An 18,899-nucleotide genomic window follows, 5' to 3' on the forward strand; every position below is an offset into this window, starting at 1 on the left:
GTTCTTATCCAATTAGATTTCTTATGTTCTTATCCAATTAGATTCCTTATGTTCTTATCCAATTAGATTATTTATGTTCTTATCCAATTAGATTATGTTCTTATCCAATTAGATTTCTTATTTGTGTTCTTTTCTATTGAATGTGTTCTATTCTATTGAATGTGTTCTATTGAACATGTTCTGTTCTTGAAGGTGAAATATTCAGTGTGTTTGAAAGGCTGTTTCCCCTGTGCTGTGTGAGTTATCTCAAGGTGTTCATGTTCTGCGTTTCTCTAAAGCTGCTTCTCTTGTTGTGACAGGGAGATCCCGGGGAGGACGGGAGGCCTGGCCGGAACGGAGAACCAGCGGTACAAGAGATTTTTCACAATTGTGAATTTTCTGCAATATTTTAATAATTTCATTAGATTCTTCCCTTTTTCATCACGAAACAAATACAAATGGAAGGGTTTTAGTGCAGCAGCGTGCAAGGACAGCGTGTGTTACTGGAAGGGTTTTAGTGTAGCAGCGTGCAAGGACAGCGTGTGTTACTGGAAGGGTTTTAGTGTAGCAGCGTGCAAGGACAGCGTGTGTTACTGGAAGGGTTTTAGTGCAGCAGCGTGCAAGGACAGCGTGTGTTACTGGAAGGGTTTTAGTGTAGCAGCGTGCAAGGACAGCGTGTGTTACTGGAAGGGTTTTAGTGTAGCAACGTGCAAGGACAGGTGTTTTACTGGAAGGGTTTTAGTGTAGCAGCGTGCAAGGACAGCGTGTGTTACTGGAAGGGTTTTAGTGCAGCAGCGTGCAAGGACAGCGTGTGTTACTGGAAGGGTTTTAGTGTAGCAGCGTGCAAGGACAGCGTGTGTTACTGGAAGGGTTTTAGTGTAGCAGCGTGCAAGGACAGCGTGTGTTACTGGAAGGGTTTTAGTGTAGCAGCGTGCAAGGACAGCGTGTGTTACTGGAAGGGTTTTAGTGCAGCAGCGTGCAAGGACAGCGTGTGTTACTGGAAGGGTTTTAGTGTAGCAGCGTGCAAGGACAGCGTGTGTTACTGGAAGGGTTTTAGTGCAGCAGCGTGCAAGGACAGCGTGTGTTACTGGAAGGGTTTTAGTGCAGCAGCGTGCAAGGACAGCATGTGTTACTGGAAGGGTTTTAGTGTAGCAGCGTGCAAGGACAGCATGTGTTACTGGAAGGGTTTTAGTGCAGCACCCTCTCTCTGCTGTGGGTCTGTAACCGTGGCAACACTATGCAGCAGGAAGGACCCTCTCCCTGCTGGTTGTGTGACAATGCTTTACATAGCTTTGACTTCTCCTTTTCCTTTTTGTTTTCAGGATATTAAGAAAGCGCTGTCTTCCTTTGGCATCGAGGTAAGGTATTATTATCAGTTAACATGTCGAGTGGAGGTAGGGTGTCTCTTATTGTGGAAGAGAAGTCATCTGATGCAGAAGCTCTGAATAAGAAATAGCTACTATTAAAAATAAAGACAGTGTTTCTTTAACTTTAGCGTACTGTTGTATATGCTGTGACCGGGATGACATCTGTGCACAGGATAAGACGCACGGGACATTTTGACCAGTTCTGAACAGTGATTGGCTGATTTCTTGTACATGCTGGTATTTTGAGATCTGCCAGGGATTGCCCCTTGATAATTGCAAGAACTCTGTGGTTAGCAGCTTTTGGTTCTCAAGCTCCTTCTCTTTGAAACTCGCTTCCAGATTTGATCTGTAATGCCGAGTCTGTCAGTGTTTTTAAATCTAAGCTCAAAGCATATCTCTTTGATTTGGCCCTTCACTAGAGAGCTCTTTTGCTGTGTGTTTTTGTAAAGTGCCCTGGGATGCTTGCACATGAAGGACGCTGTGTAAATGACATTGCAGTGGTATGGTAGGATATGGTTTATAATTGTTGTTGCTGTGTGACTCGTTGAACAGCCCCTAAGCAGTACAGCACCTCTAGTTCTCATGTTAATGTTAGCACCTCGCACAGCAGGATCGCAGCTCCCCTGTTTTTTGTTTCAGGTCTCGCTGCTGAAGGAGATTCTAAGCAAGACGGATTTGCAGACTGTTCAGGGGGAGCCTGGTGCCCCGGGACAGAAGGGAGAGAAGGGGGATCACGGAGAGAGGGGGTACATCGGAGACAGAGGCCCCGCGGGCAAGGACGTAAGAACCAGAAAACAGAAAAACAAAAGAGAAAACATTTTAGAAAAGTTTCCGAAGAGCTGTAAAGGGTTTCAGCTTCAACCTCAGTGGCATTGTAACTAAGACAAGCAGATAGGCTATTGCCGCCTTCAGTGTGCTGATTAGAACTGGTGCTGGTGGTATTACTATTGATTAGAAAGAATGAAAGAATTCCCAGAGCCTGCAAATCAACCACCTCTTAAAGGAAAGCAGCACTTAGGAAATGTTGATGAGCTCATTAGTGCTGATGCATTGCTGGCAGGGACACTGACGCAGGCATTAACAGCATGTCAATAGCAATCATCACAGAGACACACACATCACTCCAGGAGCCAGGACAGCCCTGTGGGAGTGTGTGCAGGTGAAGGCTATCCATCCGCCCAGTCCTGCATCCACTCATCCACTCATCCACTCATCCATTCATCCACTCATCAATTCATCCACTCATCCACTCATCCATTCATCCACTCATCCACTCATCCATTCATCCACTCATCCACTCATCCATTCATCCACTCATCCACTCATCCATTGACTTGTTTGTTTGTTTGTTTGTTTGTTTGTAATGTAAGCACACATTTCACCTGTCCTCGCCTCTTGCTCAGTTCATCAACCCGGGGCTTAGCAGGTGTTGGCATGCTTTATTAATCAACACTAATAACCTGTAGCTGCTGCTAAACAGATGCTTTTCTGGGGAGGCTGTGAAGGTTATTTTACTAGAGATTTAGGGTTTTTCAGGAGAGGTGTCGGGAATTAAATCACCAGTCCAATAAATCTGCTCTCTAGCTTCAGTTGAGTTAGTAGAAATAAGGATGTATCTGTCTGCTCTTTTGGCACAGCAGACACAGACAGACAGGCAGACAGACAGACAGACAGACAGACAGACAGACAGGGTTCGATCCTCAGTCAAAAAGCATACGGTATGACCATTGGAGTACCTGTTTTTATCACTGTGTGTTTGTGAAGTTCTGACTGGTCTTGAATTCCTCTTAGGGTCTGTCAGGGGTCCCGGGGGAACGTGGACAGAGAGGAGATAAGGGGGACACTGGCCCCGCTGGGCCGACAGGACCCCCCGGCAGGGCGATCGGAGAGAGGGGCCTCGAGGGCCCACCTGGCCAAGCAGGAGAGCCCGGGAAACCAGGAATACCAGGAGTGCCGGGAAGAGTTGGGGAGCAGGGAGAGACGGGCAGGCAGGGAGACAAGGTGAGAGGGGGAGAGGAGGGGGAGAGAGGAGTGAGGAGGGGAGAGAGGAGTGGGGGAAGCAGGGAGAGACGGGCAGGCAAGGAGACGAGGGGAGAGGGGGAGAGGAGGGGGAGAGAGGAGTGAGGAGGGGAGAGAGGAGTGGGGGAAGCAGGGAGAGATGGGCAGGCAAGGAGACGAGGGGAGAGGAGGGGGAGAGAGGAGTGAGGAGGGGGAGAGAGGAGTGGGGTGAGCAGGGAGAGACAGACAGGCAGGGAGACAAGGAGAGGAGGGGGAGAGAGGAGTGAGGAGGGGGAGAGACAGGCAAGCAGGGAGACAAGGTGAGAGGGGGAGAGGAGAGACAGGGAGTCAGGAGGGGGAGAGCAGGGCAGTATTCCCTCAGCCTCACTATGTTTCTGTTTCTCTTGCAGGGTGATCGAGGTGATAAAGGGGACAAAGGCGACCATGTGAGTAGAATCTGCACTGTGCTTGCGTGCTTTCCTCCCGGGAACGCTGTTGAGGTTGAAGGCCTGTCCTGTAACTAATTATATATGAACGTCTTCTTGTTTCGTTATTGCAGGGCAGGGATGGAGTCACGGGACCCCCAGGCCCCCCCGGACCCAAGGTACACTATCACTTTGAGGCTCCCGTATTGCTGTGCTTTGAAACGTTTGTCAGGTGCTGATGGGCGGCGTGTGTGTCTCTGTTCCAGGGAGAGGCGCAGGAGGTCTCGGGGTCCAGACTGCCTGGAGAGAGGGGGCTGCCAGGAGTGGCAGGACAGAAGGTGAGACCTCGAGGGTCCCGGATCAGGATCGGGATCGGGATCGGGAGGGGGGGGGCACAGCAAACAAAACACAAACAACAAGCAGCATGTCTGACTCGTGTGATAAAGAAGAACACAAACACTGAACAGAGTTAAACATCCATGCTACTGCCCTTGAATTAACACACACACACACGTGTATATACAGTATATTATAGATAGAGAGAGATACAGACAGACAGACAGACAGACAGACAGACAGACAGACAGACAGACAGATAGATAGATAGATAGATAGATCAGGTACAGAGGTGCAAAGGACATTTCAATCTAGTTTGATAAGGTTCTGGTGTTGGTCCAGTTGTTTAAAAATCTCTTTTCTTCTTTTCTTCCAGGGAGAATCGGGAATCCCTGGCCCGGTGGGACCCAAAGGAGACAAGGTCTGAGTTTCTAATAGCCTCCCTTAACCCTGCTGCAGCCTTCCTGTATCATTTATTAATTGGGACAGAGCTTGAGTTTTGGGTTTGTTGATTGTCCTGATGAATATGCATGTGACTGTAACTGTGAGGTGCCATTGTAACACTGTCTGTCTGTGTCTCTGTCTGTGTGTCTGTGTGTCTGTCTGCCTGTCTGTGTCTCTGTGTGTCTGTGTGTCTTGTGTGTGTGTGTGTGTGTGTGTGTGTCTGCCTGTCTGTCTGTGTGTGCCTCTGTGTGTGTGTGTCTGCCTGTCTGTCTGTGTGTGCCTCTGTGTGTGTGTGTCTGCCTGTCTCTGTGTGTGTCTGTGTGTCTGTCTCTGTGTGTGCCTCTGTGTGTGTGTGTGTCTGCCTGTCTGTCTGTGTGTCTCACAGGGGAGTGAAGGACCCCAAGGAGAGAAGGGAGGGAGAGGAGAGTCCGGAGAGAAGGGTCGGGATGGCTTTGCGGTGAGTTTGATAAACCACAACAACAGCATTTCACTGGTATAGAGCCTTTCACAACCCAGGCAGTCCCAGAACACTTCACAGATACTTGTTTTATTGATTTCATTGAAAAGCTACGTCAGTCAAATAAGTCCTAATGCCAGATTTGTGAACTGTCACAGTTTTAGAATCCCTAATATGCAAGTTCATTAAAAGGCTTGTTGGCTCAGGTGTTGATGATAACACTGAGGGCTGCATATCTGCTGAAGCACTCGCCCCAGTGTTTGCTCAAAGACGTCACTGCCCTCACCGTGGCTGGAGGTCACGGCCTGCCCATTTCCACTGCGCTGATCCCTGATTGGCTGCTTTGTTCCGCAGGGATCCCCGGGAGAGCCAGGACAGCCAGGGCAGGAGGGGAAGCCGGTGAGTGATATCGGGGGGCGGGGAGAACCAGACACGACCCCTAAAGAGGGTCCTCCACACAGCTCTCAGCATTTATTTGATCTCTCTGGCTAAAGAATATTTGCTGTGATTTTTAACCCTGTTTCTGTTTGGGTGTCAGTGTTCATTTAAAAGGGGTTGCTCAGAGTCCGAGTGCTGATTTTTTTTTTTTTTTAATGAAATGGTTTACAGTAGGTGATGATACCGATATTGTGATTTTCAGTGTATGCGCGTTAAAGCAAAAAACTATTTTAAATAGTTATAACAAGGTTATTACGTATTTCACTTTTGTCTTTGCTTGTTTTTATTTCAGATTTTTGAGTGAAAGTAAAGCAATGTGTTCTCGTGTTTCTATTGATTTTTTTTTTCCTTTTTGGTGTCAGCACCCCTTTCCCATCGAGGTGGCTTTGACAGGAGCTGGATCCTGAATTATTAATCTGAAAGTATAGTGGCCTCCACCGGGCTGAAACACAAGCAGACTCCATGTAATATCTGAATGATCTTCACACTGCCAGTGTGTCCGTGTAATATCTGATTGATCTTCACACTGCCAGTGTGTCCGTGTAATATCTGAATGATCTTCACACTGCCAGTGTGTCCGTGTAATATCTGAATGATCTTCACACTGCCAGTGTGTCCGTGTAATATCTGAATGATCTTCACACTGCCAGTGTGTCCGTGTAATATCTGAATGATCTTCACACTGCCAGTGGGAGACTCCTAGCCCCTCTTATGGGGTCACACTGTGGGGTCAGTAAAGCGAGGTGGAGGTGGGGAGCACCTGTAGGGCTCACTGCACCCTGCAGCTGGGTCCAACGCTTTGAAATTGTCTTTGTCTTGTTACTTAGCTTTTATCCTGTTCATGTCTAGGGACCACAGGGGGACAGCGGGCCTCAGGGGCACGCAGTGAGTAACAGTAACTGAGCCTGTGAGCCTCCCTGTGAGCAGGGCTGGTCAGGAAAGCCTGGCGCCTGGGCTGCTGTGAAGGCCGTTTGCTCCTGGCTGCGGTGTGGTTATTCGAGCGCCTCTGTAGACTAGTAGCCACGTAGCAGCCAGGCTGTAGCTACGCTGGTAAAATGTTAGCCCTTCCCTTCTCCCCCTCCCTCCCTCTCTGGAGCTCCAGCCATCCTGCTGTAGACTTCTCCCTCCCTCCCTCCCTCTCCTCCTTTCTAACTCTACGGCTTTCCAAAATTCCCACAGGGCCTGCCAGGCTTCCCCGGAGTGCTTGGTCGACCGGTAGGTGCGCTGTCCCGTCTCGCATGCGGCTGCACGACTAACCTGGCGTGGGATTGAAACCATGGTGGGACGTGTTCACTTTCAGACTGCTGCCCCTTTACCACACATGCATGCACACACTCACGCGCACGCACACACACACACACACAAACACACTCACACACTGTGGAACCCCTCTGATCAGACCACCAAAGAGACAGCAGACCTGGTCTTAATAGAGGGAGCTGCCCTGACTAGAGAAACTTGAGATCTCCAAATTGAATGAGCTAGAGAAGGAGTCTTTATATTGTTCACAGGGAGCGACTCGACTGTGCTGTCAATCCTCTGATACAGACCAGCCCGTACTGGGTTTAATCTGCATCCAGATCAGACACAGCCAGGGCTGAAAGGAGGCTCTCTACACGTACTGGGTTTAATCTGCATACAGATCAGACACAGCCAGGGTTGAAAGGAGGCTCTCTACACGTACTGGGTTTAATCTGCATCCAGATCAGACACAGCCAGGGCTGAAAGGGGGCTCTCTACACGTACTGGGTTTAATCTGCATCCAGATCAGACACAGCCAGGGCTGAAAGGGGGCTCTCTACACGTACTGGGTTTAATCTGCATACAGATCAGACACAGCCAGGGCTGAAAGGAGGCTCTCTACACGTACTGGGTTTAATCTGCATCCAGATCAGACACAGCCAGGGCTGAAAGGGGGCTCTCTACACGTACTGGGTTTAATCTGCATCCAGATCAGACACAGCCAGGGCTGAAAGGAGGCTCTCTACACGTACTGGGTTTAATCTGCATCCAGATCAGACACAGCCAGGGCTGAAAGGAGGCTCTCTACATGTACTGGGTTTAATCTGCATACAGATCAGACACAGCCAGGGCTGAAAGGAGGCTCTCTACACGTACTGGGTTTAATCTGCATCCAGATCAGACACAGCCAGGGCTGAAAGGAGGCTCTCTACACATACTGGATTTAATCTGCAACCAGATCAGACACAGCCAGGGCTGAAAGGGGGGATCTCTACACAGGGGTCAGCAGTCTGTTAAGTGAATGGCATTAGTGTGCTTCTGCATGCGTATAGCAAACTACTGCATGGCAACATGCAATGCACATGTCAGTGATGGGTTTTGTGTTCATTGCATATTCAGTGTTTGTTCTGTAAGCTTGGTTCTGAAACGTTCGGATTTGTTTGTTTAAATATAAATATAAAGACACATCTAATACAGAACCTGTGCGGTGAACATGACTGTGATACAAAGCATTAAGAAGGGAACGACACTCGTTTAGAATCTGGAAGAACTCCACTTCCCTTTCCTTTGTGCATGAACAGAAACACTGAGTCTGCAAAAACACGTCTTCAGCAAAGGTTTTCTATTCACTTATTTTTATTTCTTTTGATGGGATCTATTTTCCACTGTGTTGTAATGATTATAAAAAAAATATAAAAATCAGTTTCATATTCACGTCTTAAATGACATTGGTTTACATACTGCCTGTCCTCTAAACGGCTATAGAGACATTTTCAACAAAACTTGAAGACAAAGTGGAAAATACCAGCCCAGTGTCATACCATTGCCCAGTCATTACCAGCACCTTAATAATAATGAGCACTAGTCTACACACTGCATTCTCAGCTCTGCAGCGCTATCATTACCAGCACCTTAATAATAATGAGCACTAGTCTACACACTGCATTCTCAGCTCTGCAGCGCTGTCATTACCAGCACCTTAATAATAATGAGCACTAGTCTACACACTGCATTCTCAGCTCTGCAGCGCTGTCATTACCAGCACCTTAATAATAATGAGCACTAGTCTACACACTGCATTCTCAGCTCTGCAGCGCTGTCATTACCAGCACCTTAATAATAATGAGCACTTGTCTACACACTGCATTCTCAGCTCTGCAGCGCTGTCATTACCAGCACCTTAATAATAATGAGCACTAGTCTACACACTGCATTCTCAGCTCTGCAGCGCTGTCATTACCAGCACCTTAATAAGCAGTTTCAGGCACAGTGTTCATGTTGTAATGTAACTCAGGGTGTGTTTGTTTATTCAGGGAAACCAAGGCGAGCCCGGGACTCGCGGACCCCCGGTGAGTCTTTATTAATATTATTAAATATTATTTATTATTATTGATTTGCCTGCCTGCTGTATGCCATGACACGTCACAAAGAAACTCCATTCACCACATCAGCCGTCCCATATTGAGTTTCTACCGGGCGTCCATCTCAGCATCGGTACGGCTGACCAGGTGACCCGCTTTTAATGACCGTACCTGTAGCTCTACAGTGCTGGATGCCTCCTCGTAAAGCCCCACGTTTAGTTTTCTGATGTCATCTCATCTTCTTTCCTCTCTGCAGGGTCCAATAGGTCTTGTTGGCCCCCAGGGGCCCCCCGGTCTGAAGGTTAGTGCTTTGCATTATATTGAGATAGGGTTTTGTTTTGCTGGTATTCTCGTCTTGTATTGAACGTGACTCTGATTTCCTTTGTTTCTTAACAGGGAAATCAAGGAGAACCAGGGATTGGTATACAGGTAAGCTCCCTATTGGAAATAGGCAGGTGTTAGCTTTCTAGAGAGATCTGAGCAGATCACAATCCAAGAAGAAGACTAACAAGCCCTCACCAGCCCTGACCCTGACCCTGACTCTGACCCTGACCCTGACCCTGACCCTGACCCTGACCCTGACCCTGACCCTGAGCCTGACCCTGACCCTGACCCTGACCCTGACCCTGCTGCTTCTGCTGCTGCTTCGCTTTCTGAGATCTCAACAGACCTCAATCCAAGGTGGTCTGGCAGCAGGACCATAGAGTTTCTAAGAGAGAGGCTAGCTCTGGTCCATACTAATGTCTGCTTCTCCCATTCCAGGGACTGCCGGGGCCCCAAGGCAACATGGGATTGCCAGGACCTCCTGGTCCTCCAGGAGCTGTGGTAGGTGATACTGAACCATCATTATTGCATGTGTTTGATATTGAACCGCGATTGCTCTGGTCATGTGATTAATACACCAAAAACATTACTTGTGTTATTTTTTCTTCTGAAGGAAAACAACACCAATTCTAAAATGAAGACAACACAATTTAAGACTACTCGCAAAAACACCAAGATTAAATGTTTATTTCTGATTGGGTAACTTTACAGGGAGCGATTTCTGAAACAAAAATGTGTTAATGACAATTGTATGAGCTTTGAGAATTGAGTGCAAGTCCCCAGCATGATAGGATGGAGATGGGTCTCTAGAGAAGTGTCATTGTTTTTTTTTTCTTTAATGTTTAGGGCCCCCAAGGTCCGCCAGGGTTGCCCGGACAGCTGGTGAGTTGAGATATTTTTTTGAATTCCGTTAAGACTGCAAACGCCGCAGTGGTGCTGCTACTGATGCAGCAATGCACTGGGTTACCGTTCAATAACTCTGGAAAGCAACTCATATTCCATACCCTTAGCAAGCTGCTCTTTCAGCTATAAAACTAAGGCTACACAAAACCACGAACTGAAGGCAAGCGTTTTTGTTTTGACCCAAAAAGAAATGTCCCTCATGATTCCTGGAAGTGTGCTATCACAATCATACTCCTTGCCTGCAGTACCTCTAATCCAGCCTGTTTCTGTCCTGCCTGTCCTCCACAGGGAGAGTCGGGGAAGCCTGGCATTCCGGGGAGAGACGGCATTCCCGGTAAAGATGGGGAGGCGGGGCTGCCCGGGAAAATGGTAAGGAAGAGCTTGTCCATGCAGCGCAGCTTCCTAGAGTCCCCTCTGAGCTCTGGGGCTGCATCTGTTTGTCTGTCCAGAACGCGTCTGAGTGTGTGTCTGGTCTGTTGTAATCTCTGATCTCTTGACGTCTCTCTCCGGCAGGGTATCGCAGGGCTGCAGGGGCCAGCAGGGCCCAAGGGGCAGCAGGGGGACCGTGGCCTCCCAGGAGAGGTATGTCATTTTGAATCCAAGGGCCATGCCCAAACATAGAGCCCAGTAGAGACCCTCATATCTGGGCTCTTGAAACTCACTGTCTGGGTGTAGCACCAGCATGCAAATACAACTTGTAAATTTGGCATAAAGTACTCAATTTAACCAAATGGCAGATTTCTTTCGATAGTCCTCAGGTATGTATTGATGGTAAATTAATACTTATTTCTAAATAAAATACACTTTCTACATTTGCCCCTAAACACACGAGTGAATAAATCAGCCGAGCATGAAGAACAATTACATGTGTTTAAAAGTGTATTTCTTTACTCACTACTTCCCTAATAAACGTTTACTGCAGTCAAATTTCACTGCAATTTTTCAGTTTTGCTTTGCATTTACCATAGTTTGATGTTTTTTTTAATTCTCTTTACCATATCTCTATGGGCATTACAGTGCATAGCTGTGCTTTACCATGCTTTTATTACTGTGCTTATACTACAGTAAGAGTTATTTCTGAAGGTATTGTCAGAAGTGGGAGTAATGTTTATCTTGTCTTTTTTACTTCTCTCAGACTGGAATCGGCATGCCAGGGGCGAGAGGAGAGAAGGTAAGAGAGAAGAGTAAAGAAATCTCAGTGCAGTAAACTCTCAGCCATTCTCGGTGGCAGCAGAGGCTCAGTGACGCCTGCTTGTGCTTGTTGTGTCCTGCAGGGCATGCCTGGCGAGACGATCGGAGGGGTGACGGGACTGAGAGGCCTGCAAGGAGACCCGGTGAGAGGGGCGATCGAGCTTTACTTCATCACGATAGCACAGCATGAGCGCTATTTGAAGACCGTGCAGAGGCTTTTTTTTAATGAATGAATGAATATTGTAGCGGGCAAGACGCCAATTTTCAGGAAAAACAAGCTCTTTATTGAACTGGACCAACAGTCGGCACCACAGACAGCTCAGCAACGCAGCACAGTCCAAACAGCAACTGGACTCAAGGCACGCTAATGGAGCTACAAATATACACCAGTGTGCAGATCTATAAGAACACTCCACTGCTTCTGTTGTTTGATGTGTTGTGCATATGAACTCAAACCACCGTGACTGAATATCTTGAGAAACTGTCAAATTAGTGATTGTCTAATTGAATTGATGACTTTAATAAACATCTGCAGTTGACCAGGCTCGTGATATGCTGTGTTTTCAGGGTGAAAGAGGAGAGAGGGGGCTTCCTGGCATCAGAGGAGACAAGGTATAGTAATAATAATACTGATAATGGCAGTGATGATATGTATAAAGCTATTTGAATATACACATTATTAATCCAGGTAATGCACATCTTTTTGTTATGAATGAACTCCTATCAATAAAACTGCTAGTTGTATTGCTGCTGTGTGTGTGCTGATTCTCTCTCTCTCGCTCTGTTTCAGGGCGAGCTGGGAGAGGCAGGAGTACCTGGCGAGGATGTGAGTTTTATTCCCTCTGTGGTGTCTATGGTAATGTACTGTAGCTGTGTGTTTCAACAGGGCTCCTATTCTTGGGTGTGCTGTTGGACTGTGTCCCGGAGTACCAGGTGTGCTTTTCCCATTGCACAGTGTGTGAAGTGTTGGGAACACTGGGGCCAAGTGTGAGCTGGCTCCTGTTACCTTTAGAGACCCTGTGAAGTGTGAGCTGGCTCCTGTTACCTTTAGAAACCCTGTCAAGTGTGAGCTGGATCCTGTTACCTTTAGAGACCCTGTCAAGTGTGAGCTGGCTCCTGTTACCTTTAGAGACCCTATCAAGTGTGAGCTGGATCCTGTTACCTTTAGAAACCCTGTGAAGTGTGAGCTGGATCCTGTTACCTCTAGAAACCCTGTCAAGTGTGAGCTGGATCCTGTTACCTCTAGAAACCCTGTCAAGTGTGAGCTGGATTCTGTTACCTTTAGAGACCCTATCAAGTGTGAGCTGGATCCTGTTACCTCTAGAAACCCTGTCAAGTGTGAGCCGGATCCTGTTACCTTTAGAAACCCTGCCCATTGAAATACTTATCCTTGCTCTCACCGGTGTCTTTCTGTTTGACAGGGTGCCAAAGGACAGGCTGGACCCAAAGGTGAAAAAGTGAGTAACTTCTGCAGTGCGGCCACCAGGCCCAGCAGAGCAGCTGTGTGCTGCAGCCTGCTGAGACACTGTTCAAAGTGGCAACAGTGAAAAGAAGTGTCGATTAAAAACCACAGCCCCCCAGTATGGTGACTTTATGGGCCCATCACTGTAAATATGTATTTTAATTATCTTTCAAAGTAGCAAACCAAAACCTACCTTCATGCAGGAGTATGTATTATTCATTATTGCATTGACCCCCCCCCGCGGCCCCTATAAAGTTTAGAACAGGAGATCTACACTATGTGGGAGTCACTGTCCTCATAAACACTATGACCTTGTGTGTGTGTCTGCTGCTGTGTAACAGCGGTCTGTGTGTCTCATTTCAGGGAGTGGCAGGAGAGGGGCTGCCTGGTCCAGCTGGTCAACCCGGACCCCAGGGGCTCAAGGTAAGACTGGTCTGCAATGAATAGTAACGATACTGGGCTGGATTCTCAAAGCTACTTACTCCAAATTCTCATTAGCGAATGGAAAAAAACACCATTACAATTCTAAAACAAATAAGAAACAACTTAAGACTGCTTATTTGCAAGTTCTTAAAAAAATAACTTAGTTGTATTAGTTGTTTATTTCTGGTTTGGTAACTTTATTGGGTGTGTTTCTCCTTTCTGAAAAAAAAATGTGCTAATGATAACTTGCAGTAAATAGCTTTGAGAATTTAGCCCACTATATTCGCACTTGAATGTGCTAGATTCACTTGTCTGTCTGTCATTTGGCAGGGTGACCTCGGTTTGCCAGGCCCTCCTGGACCCCCGGGACCCCAGGGCCTCGCTGGGACCCCCGGTCTGCTGGGTCAGAGGGGTGACAATGGGCAGCCAGGAGTTCCAGGGCTGGTGGGAGAGAGGGTAGGTACAACACCCAGCACCAAGACTGCCAGACAGCTGTTATCAACTGCACTCTGCACACTGCAGCCCTCACACTGCACACTGCACACCACAAACCACACACTGCACACCACAAACTGCACACTGCACACCACAAACCACACACTGCACACCACAAACTGCACACCACACACTGCAGACCACAAACCACACACTGCATACTGCAGACCACAAACTGCACACCACACACTGCAGACCACAAACCACACACTGCAGACCACAAAATGCACACCACACACTGCAGACCACAAACCACACACTGCATACTGCAGACCACAAACTGCACACCACAAACCACACACTGCAGACCACACACTGCACAGCGGTGCCGCCTGTGCTTTACTTGAACCATATGGTTTGGGGTTTGCGTCCAGCCCTCGCCTTTCCTTTCATTTAAATGAGCTGAGATGCCAACTGAATACACAGTGCAGTGCTTGTCTGGTGCGCTGTCTCCTTGGTTTGCCATCACTGAACCCCCTTTCTCTGTTTCCTGGGAAGGGTTTACAGGGGTTCCCCGGACGAGATGGCACCTCAGGAGTGCCGGGACCACCCGGACCCCCGGGGGCAGCGGTGAGTATCAAAACGCAGAGCGATCAGGAGGGGGCCTGAGCTGAGAGATGGACAGTCTGCTCATCACCACTTTCTTACTCCAGCGTTATTAAAACAAATCTAATAATATAATGAATGGTAGACGGACGCTTTCATAATTTACCGTACAGGGCTCCAAAAAGAATCTTGATTTGCCAGAGTAAAGTTGTTTGATAATTTTGTAAGTTTGTTTAAACATTACATTGGACGGACCCTATAGCAGAGAAAAATGCATGCCCTGCATTGCTGAGATTCAACTCCATTGTATTTCATTTTGTGTTTTATTTCAGGGTCCCCAGGGTCTAGCTGGCAGCAAAGGAGACAAGGTGAGAGCTCTCCCTGAGAAACTGTAGGTCCTGTACTGCCAGTAGGGACCGGTCTGTCAGTCTGAGAGTCTAATACTGCCTGTAGGGACCAGTCTATTAGTCTATTATCTGATTTTTTGAGGTCTTCGTTCCACTGTATTCTTATTGTAAGTAGTGATGTTAGGGGGGTAATACCAGCAGCACTGAGGAGTTGAAGAGCGGCAGTATTTAGACCCGACACTGTTTAGATCATTAAAATAGAGCCCTACAGTAAGTCTTGTTGTTGTTCCATTCTCAGGGGGACATTGGTGTCGGTCAGTCAGGCCCGAGAGGAGAGAGGGGTGACCAGGGGCCCAGGGTGAGTACCAATGCACTGCTGCAGCCCCACACACAGATCCCTTCCCAATCACAGCAGTGTGGGACCACTTCATTTAGAGAGGCATAAATACGTGTTTTGATAAGCAACTACTAATATATATTTAAGACATAAAAACAGCCATGTCAAATCTGGTTATTTTGGGAAAATACTGTAATTGTGTCATTTTCATCTGGTTCCTATTCCCTACCATTGCAGGTCCATTTACTGTTTATTAACATGTAACTGAAGTCCACTAAATGGGTAAATGCGCATCAGTTCAATTATTTACTGTTATGCTTACCTAACCCCAATGCTCGACACAGATTCAGTCTCGACCACAAAGACAGTCTTCATTTCTCACCCTCCGCTCGCTTCCTTGTTTCCAGGGAGAAGACGGACGACCCGGGAAGGACGGAGAAAGGGGACAAGCAGTAAATACCATGTTTCTCTTGTATCTTTTTCATTCAGCGTTTTTTATCATTATAGAGGATACACGAGGGTTCCAAGTGTGTGTGGCAAAAATAATGAATGAATGACGGGAGACAAACACACAGCGACAATAGTCTCAGGACGTGTACGTCTTTCCTCACGAATTGATTATATTTCAGTTACCCCTGAAGAGCCGTTTGTTTTTGTGTTTGCTGTGGGGAGCTCTGAAATCAAAGCTTGGGGAAGCCACACTGCTGCAAGCCGGCCGTGGAAACATGAAAAATAAATACGCTTTGGAGCCCCTGCATTGTTTAGTCAAATAAAAATATAACTATTAGAAATAAAATGATAAACTCAGCAGTACGAAACAGAGCAAGGGGGCATTTTAATATTGATAATAAAAATCAAGTTCTCTTACAGGGAGCTACTGGAAGTCGAGGGGAGAGAGGAGACAAGGTGAGCTGGAGTTTCATCTCTTCATTCGGATTCATTATACAGGACTTCATTAAGATTACATCTGGAACAGGTCCAGCAGATCGGTCCATTTTTATGCCCATCGTGATTCCTTAAGCAATTTAACATTAATGTTTCTTTCGAGTAAATATTTGAATAGATTTCCAGTTTTATGTAAGACGAAAGTGCATACGTTGAAAACGACGTCTAGTCAATGCTCTGTCGTTGAACTGATTATGTTTCTGTTAGTATTTCTAAATGCAGCGCTGTGGAGTGTTTTATAGTGTACATTGTACAGGAGTTCGATGGTGAGCTTGTTCTGGTAATCTCTGCCCCCGAGAGGTTTCCTCTCTGAAATATCCACTGGACCTGCAGAACCTCACAGCTCTGCTTCCTGTTGTTTCAGGGTGAGACCGGGCCAATGGGTGAAAAAGGAAACAAGGTACTGGTCCAAATAAGTTACGTTTTACTAAAATAAAAATATTTTTTGTTTTAAAGCTATTCCTGAGTACAGTCTTCATGTGTGTGATTTATAATAAGTTAATACGCAGTGTGTAGGATGTCTCTTATTGTATTGCATTCTGCAGTTTGAGCAGACGGAACTGCACCCCAAACTGCACGGGGTGACATTTCTGATACACATCACAGATTCCTTTCTGATACACATCACAGATTCCTTTCTGATACACATCACAGATTCCTTTCTGATACCCATCACAGATTCCTTTCTGATACACATCACAGATTCCTTTCTGATACACATCACAGATTCCTTTCTGATACCCATCACAGATTCCTTTCTGATACACATCACAGATTCCTTTCTGATACACATCACAGATTCCTTTCTGATACCCATCACAGATTCCTTTCTGATACCCATCACAGATTCCTTTCTGATACACATCACAGATTCCTTTCTGATACACATCACAGATTTCTTTCTGATACACATCACAGATTCCTTTCTGATACACGTCACAGATTCCTTTCTGATACACATCACAGATTCCTTTCTGATACCCATCACAGATTCCTTTCTGATACCCATCACAGATTCCTTTCTGATACACATCACAGATTCCTTTCTGATACACATCACAGATTCCTTTCTGATACACATCACAGATTCCTTTCTGATACACATCACAGATTCCTTTCTGATACACATCACAGATTCCTTTCTGATACACATTACAGATTCCTTTCTGATACACATCACAGATTCCTTTCTGATACCCATCACAGATTCCTTTCTGATACCCATCACAGATTCCTTTCTGATACCCATCACAGATTCCTTTCTGATACCCATCACAGATTCCTTTCTGATACACATCACAGATTCCTTTCTGATACACATCACAGATTCCTTTCTGATACACATCACAGATTCCTTTCTGATACACATCACAGATTCCTTTCTGATACACATCACAGATTCCTTTCTGATACACATCACAGATTCCTTTCTGATTCACATCACAGATTCCTTTGTACAGCAAGCTTTGCTCTCCTGGATTATGATGTCAAGGAACCCCTTGGAATTAATTTTAAAGTTGTATGTTTTCTTCGAACTCACTTTGCACTGCCAATAAATAACAAGTCAGGTGTGCTACACAGGTCATTAGAGTTGAGAACCGCAGGGGTCAGGCCAGGAGAAACCGATTAAGCCTCTTTCTCTTCTGATCCTGGAAACAGGGCGATACATTGACAGTCACCGGGCCGCCAGGAATCCAGGGGAACAAGGGAGAAACGGTGAGTGAAATCCGATAGCGCTCTGGGAATGGTTTCAAAATGAAAGCAATCGATCCCAGTGCCTCGACACCTGCTGTGCAAAAGGACTTTGCCTTTTAACACAACACTCTATCATGGTTTTCATTACATGTTACTTCATGCTAATATTGGACTCGGCTTTCGCCAAGATAAAATGAGACAGTCGTGGTGGGAATTAACCAAGACGTAGCCTTGCTACCCCTCTGCCTGAGTCCTGACTGTCCCATATGTTTTGCTCCGCAGGGCGATCGCGGCCCCAAAGGGATGCAGGGAGAGAAGGGACTGAAGGGGGAGGAGGGGCTGTCAGGCCAGCAGGTAAGGAGGGCAACCTCTACTGGGAGGAGCGTGACTGGGACAGCCAGCACCCCAGATTAGCTGCTCAGCTCTTGGGGAGTCCTGCCTAAACTACAGATGCTCTTAAACGTTTCCGGGCTGGTCATAGCGGTCGTTGCCATAGATCCAGTTTACTAGACTCCATTCATAGTCCAGAGTACTCGTACTCTTCAAACGCTTAATACTTGATGTACATAGCAGACTCTGATATTGATGTGACAGAGCCAACTGAAATTCCTATTGTATCACATGAAAATTATTGGACCTAACATTAAGATTAGCTACACTGTTTAGTTATTCTTATTTTCCCATGGTTATACTATGCCTTTACCTTAGTTTACCACTGTTTTGCCATATTTTTCAAATGCTTTAACAAACACCTGTGCTTTTTAAAGCTTTCCTTTACCATGCTTTCACAGTGTTTTGTTAAACTTCGCTATGCTTTTTACGATGGTATTTTGCCAGCAGGTTAGTTTTAATGATCCAATCCGATTCCTGTGGCGCTGACCCATGTTCTGTGCTATTGTCTTGTGTTCCTGCCAGGGTCCGAGCGGAGAGCAGGGCGAGCGGGGGTCCCCAGGGTTCCAGGGGGCCAGGGGGCCCAGCGGGCAGAAGGTGAGAGCGCAAGGAAATCCCTTCGACCACCCTCGCTTCTGTAACGAACCCCACTGTGTATCACTGCTGTCCCGGAGTCACTGAACTGTGTGCTGTTGTGTATTGATATATTTTTTTCATATTTTTTTGTACGGAATTTCCTGACTTTTGTGGCTTCAAGCTTAAACCATGGCTTAACCCATACCTGTAGCAGTCCCTTGACGCGCCTGTCTCTTCTCTCTGCAGGGTGAAGCTGGGGCGCCAGGGGTCCCAGGAGAGCCTGTAAGGAAGATTTTAAAATGTGTTTTTTCCAGTGGTGTTGCCAAGTCTTTGCTTCGTGCACGTTCTCATGCTGTTCTCATCCTCTCTTGTTATCTCAGGGCTTGCCAGGGAAGGACGGGTTCTCAGGACCGAGAGGAGAGAAAGGAGAAGTGGGAATCATTGGCATGAGGGGGCCCAAGGTTCGATTTAGACACACACTCCCACACGCACACACAC

General features: G+C 46.8%; 1 protein-coding gene across 3 annotated transcripts in view; it reads left to right on the top strand.

Moving 5' to 3' along the window:
* Positions 1-18,899, top strand: part of LOC117412339 (collagen alpha-1(VII) chain) — a 77,631-nt gene that overhangs the window by 52,906 nt on the left and 5,826 nt on the right. For 2 of the 3 annotated variants that reach the window (XM_059000050.1, XM_059000052.1), the window contains exons 77-112: positions 300-347; positions 1,302-1,337; positions 1,986-2,126; positions 3,138-3,347; positions 3,755-3,790; positions 3,904-3,948; positions 4,036-4,107; positions 4,482-4,526; positions 4,935-5,006; positions 5,361-5,405; positions 6,624-6,659; positions 8,720-8,755; positions 9,024-9,068; positions 9,164-9,196; positions 9,530-9,592; positions 9,938-9,973; positions 10,283-10,363; positions 10,508-10,576; positions 11,130-11,165; positions 11,269-11,328; positions 11,753-11,797; positions 11,976-12,011; positions 12,607-12,642; positions 13,011-13,070; positions 13,401-13,526; positions 14,064-14,135; positions 14,444-14,479; positions 14,757-14,816; positions 15,203-15,247; positions 15,666-15,701; positions 16,105-16,140; positions 17,400-17,456; positions 17,718-17,789; positions 18,351-18,422; positions 18,648-18,683; positions 18,782-18,862. In XM_059000050.1, the coding sequence (XP_058856033.1) occupies positions 300-347; positions 1,302-1,337; positions 1,986-2,126; positions 3,138-3,347; positions 3,755-3,790; positions 3,904-3,948; positions 4,036-4,107; positions 4,482-4,526; positions 4,935-5,006; positions 5,361-5,405; positions 6,624-6,659; positions 8,720-8,755; positions 9,024-9,068; positions 9,164-9,196; positions 9,530-9,592; positions 9,938-9,973; positions 10,283-10,363; positions 10,508-10,576; positions 11,130-11,165; positions 11,269-11,328; positions 11,753-11,797; positions 11,976-12,011; positions 12,607-12,642; positions 13,011-13,070; positions 13,401-13,526; positions 14,064-14,135; positions 14,444-14,479; positions 14,757-14,816; positions 15,203-15,247; positions 15,666-15,701; positions 16,105-16,140; positions 17,400-17,456; positions 17,718-17,789; positions 18,351-18,422; positions 18,648-18,683; positions 18,782-18,862 (2,151 nt within the window). Of the gene's footprint in view, positions 1-299; positions 348-1,301; positions 1,338-1,985; positions 2,127-3,137; positions 3,348-3,754; positions 3,791-3,903; positions 3,949-4,035; positions 4,108-4,481; positions 4,527-4,934; positions 5,007-5,360; positions 5,406-6,293; positions 6,330-6,623; positions 6,660-8,719; positions 8,756-9,023; positions 9,069-9,163; positions 9,197-9,529; positions 9,593-9,937; positions 9,974-10,282; positions 10,364-10,507; positions 10,577-11,129; positions 11,166-11,268; positions 11,329-11,752; positions 11,798-11,975; positions 12,012-12,606; positions 12,643-13,010; positions 13,071-13,400; positions 13,527-14,063; positions 14,136-14,443; positions 14,480-14,756; positions 14,817-15,202; positions 15,248-15,665; positions 15,702-16,104; positions 16,141-17,399; positions 17,457-17,717; positions 17,790-18,350; positions 18,423-18,647; positions 18,684-18,781; positions 18,863-18,899 lie in introns of all 3 variants that reach the window. The other variant, XM_059000051.1, reaches the window with a different exon arrangement.

The sequence above is a fragment of the Acipenser ruthenus genome, chromosome 25 (assembly GCF_902713425.1).
Source record: "Acipenser ruthenus chromosome 25, fAciRut3.2 maternal haplotype, whole genome shotgun sequence".
Classification (NCBI taxonomy): Eukaryota; Metazoa; Chordata; class Actinopteri; order Acipenseriformes; family Acipenseridae; genus Acipenser; species Acipenser ruthenus.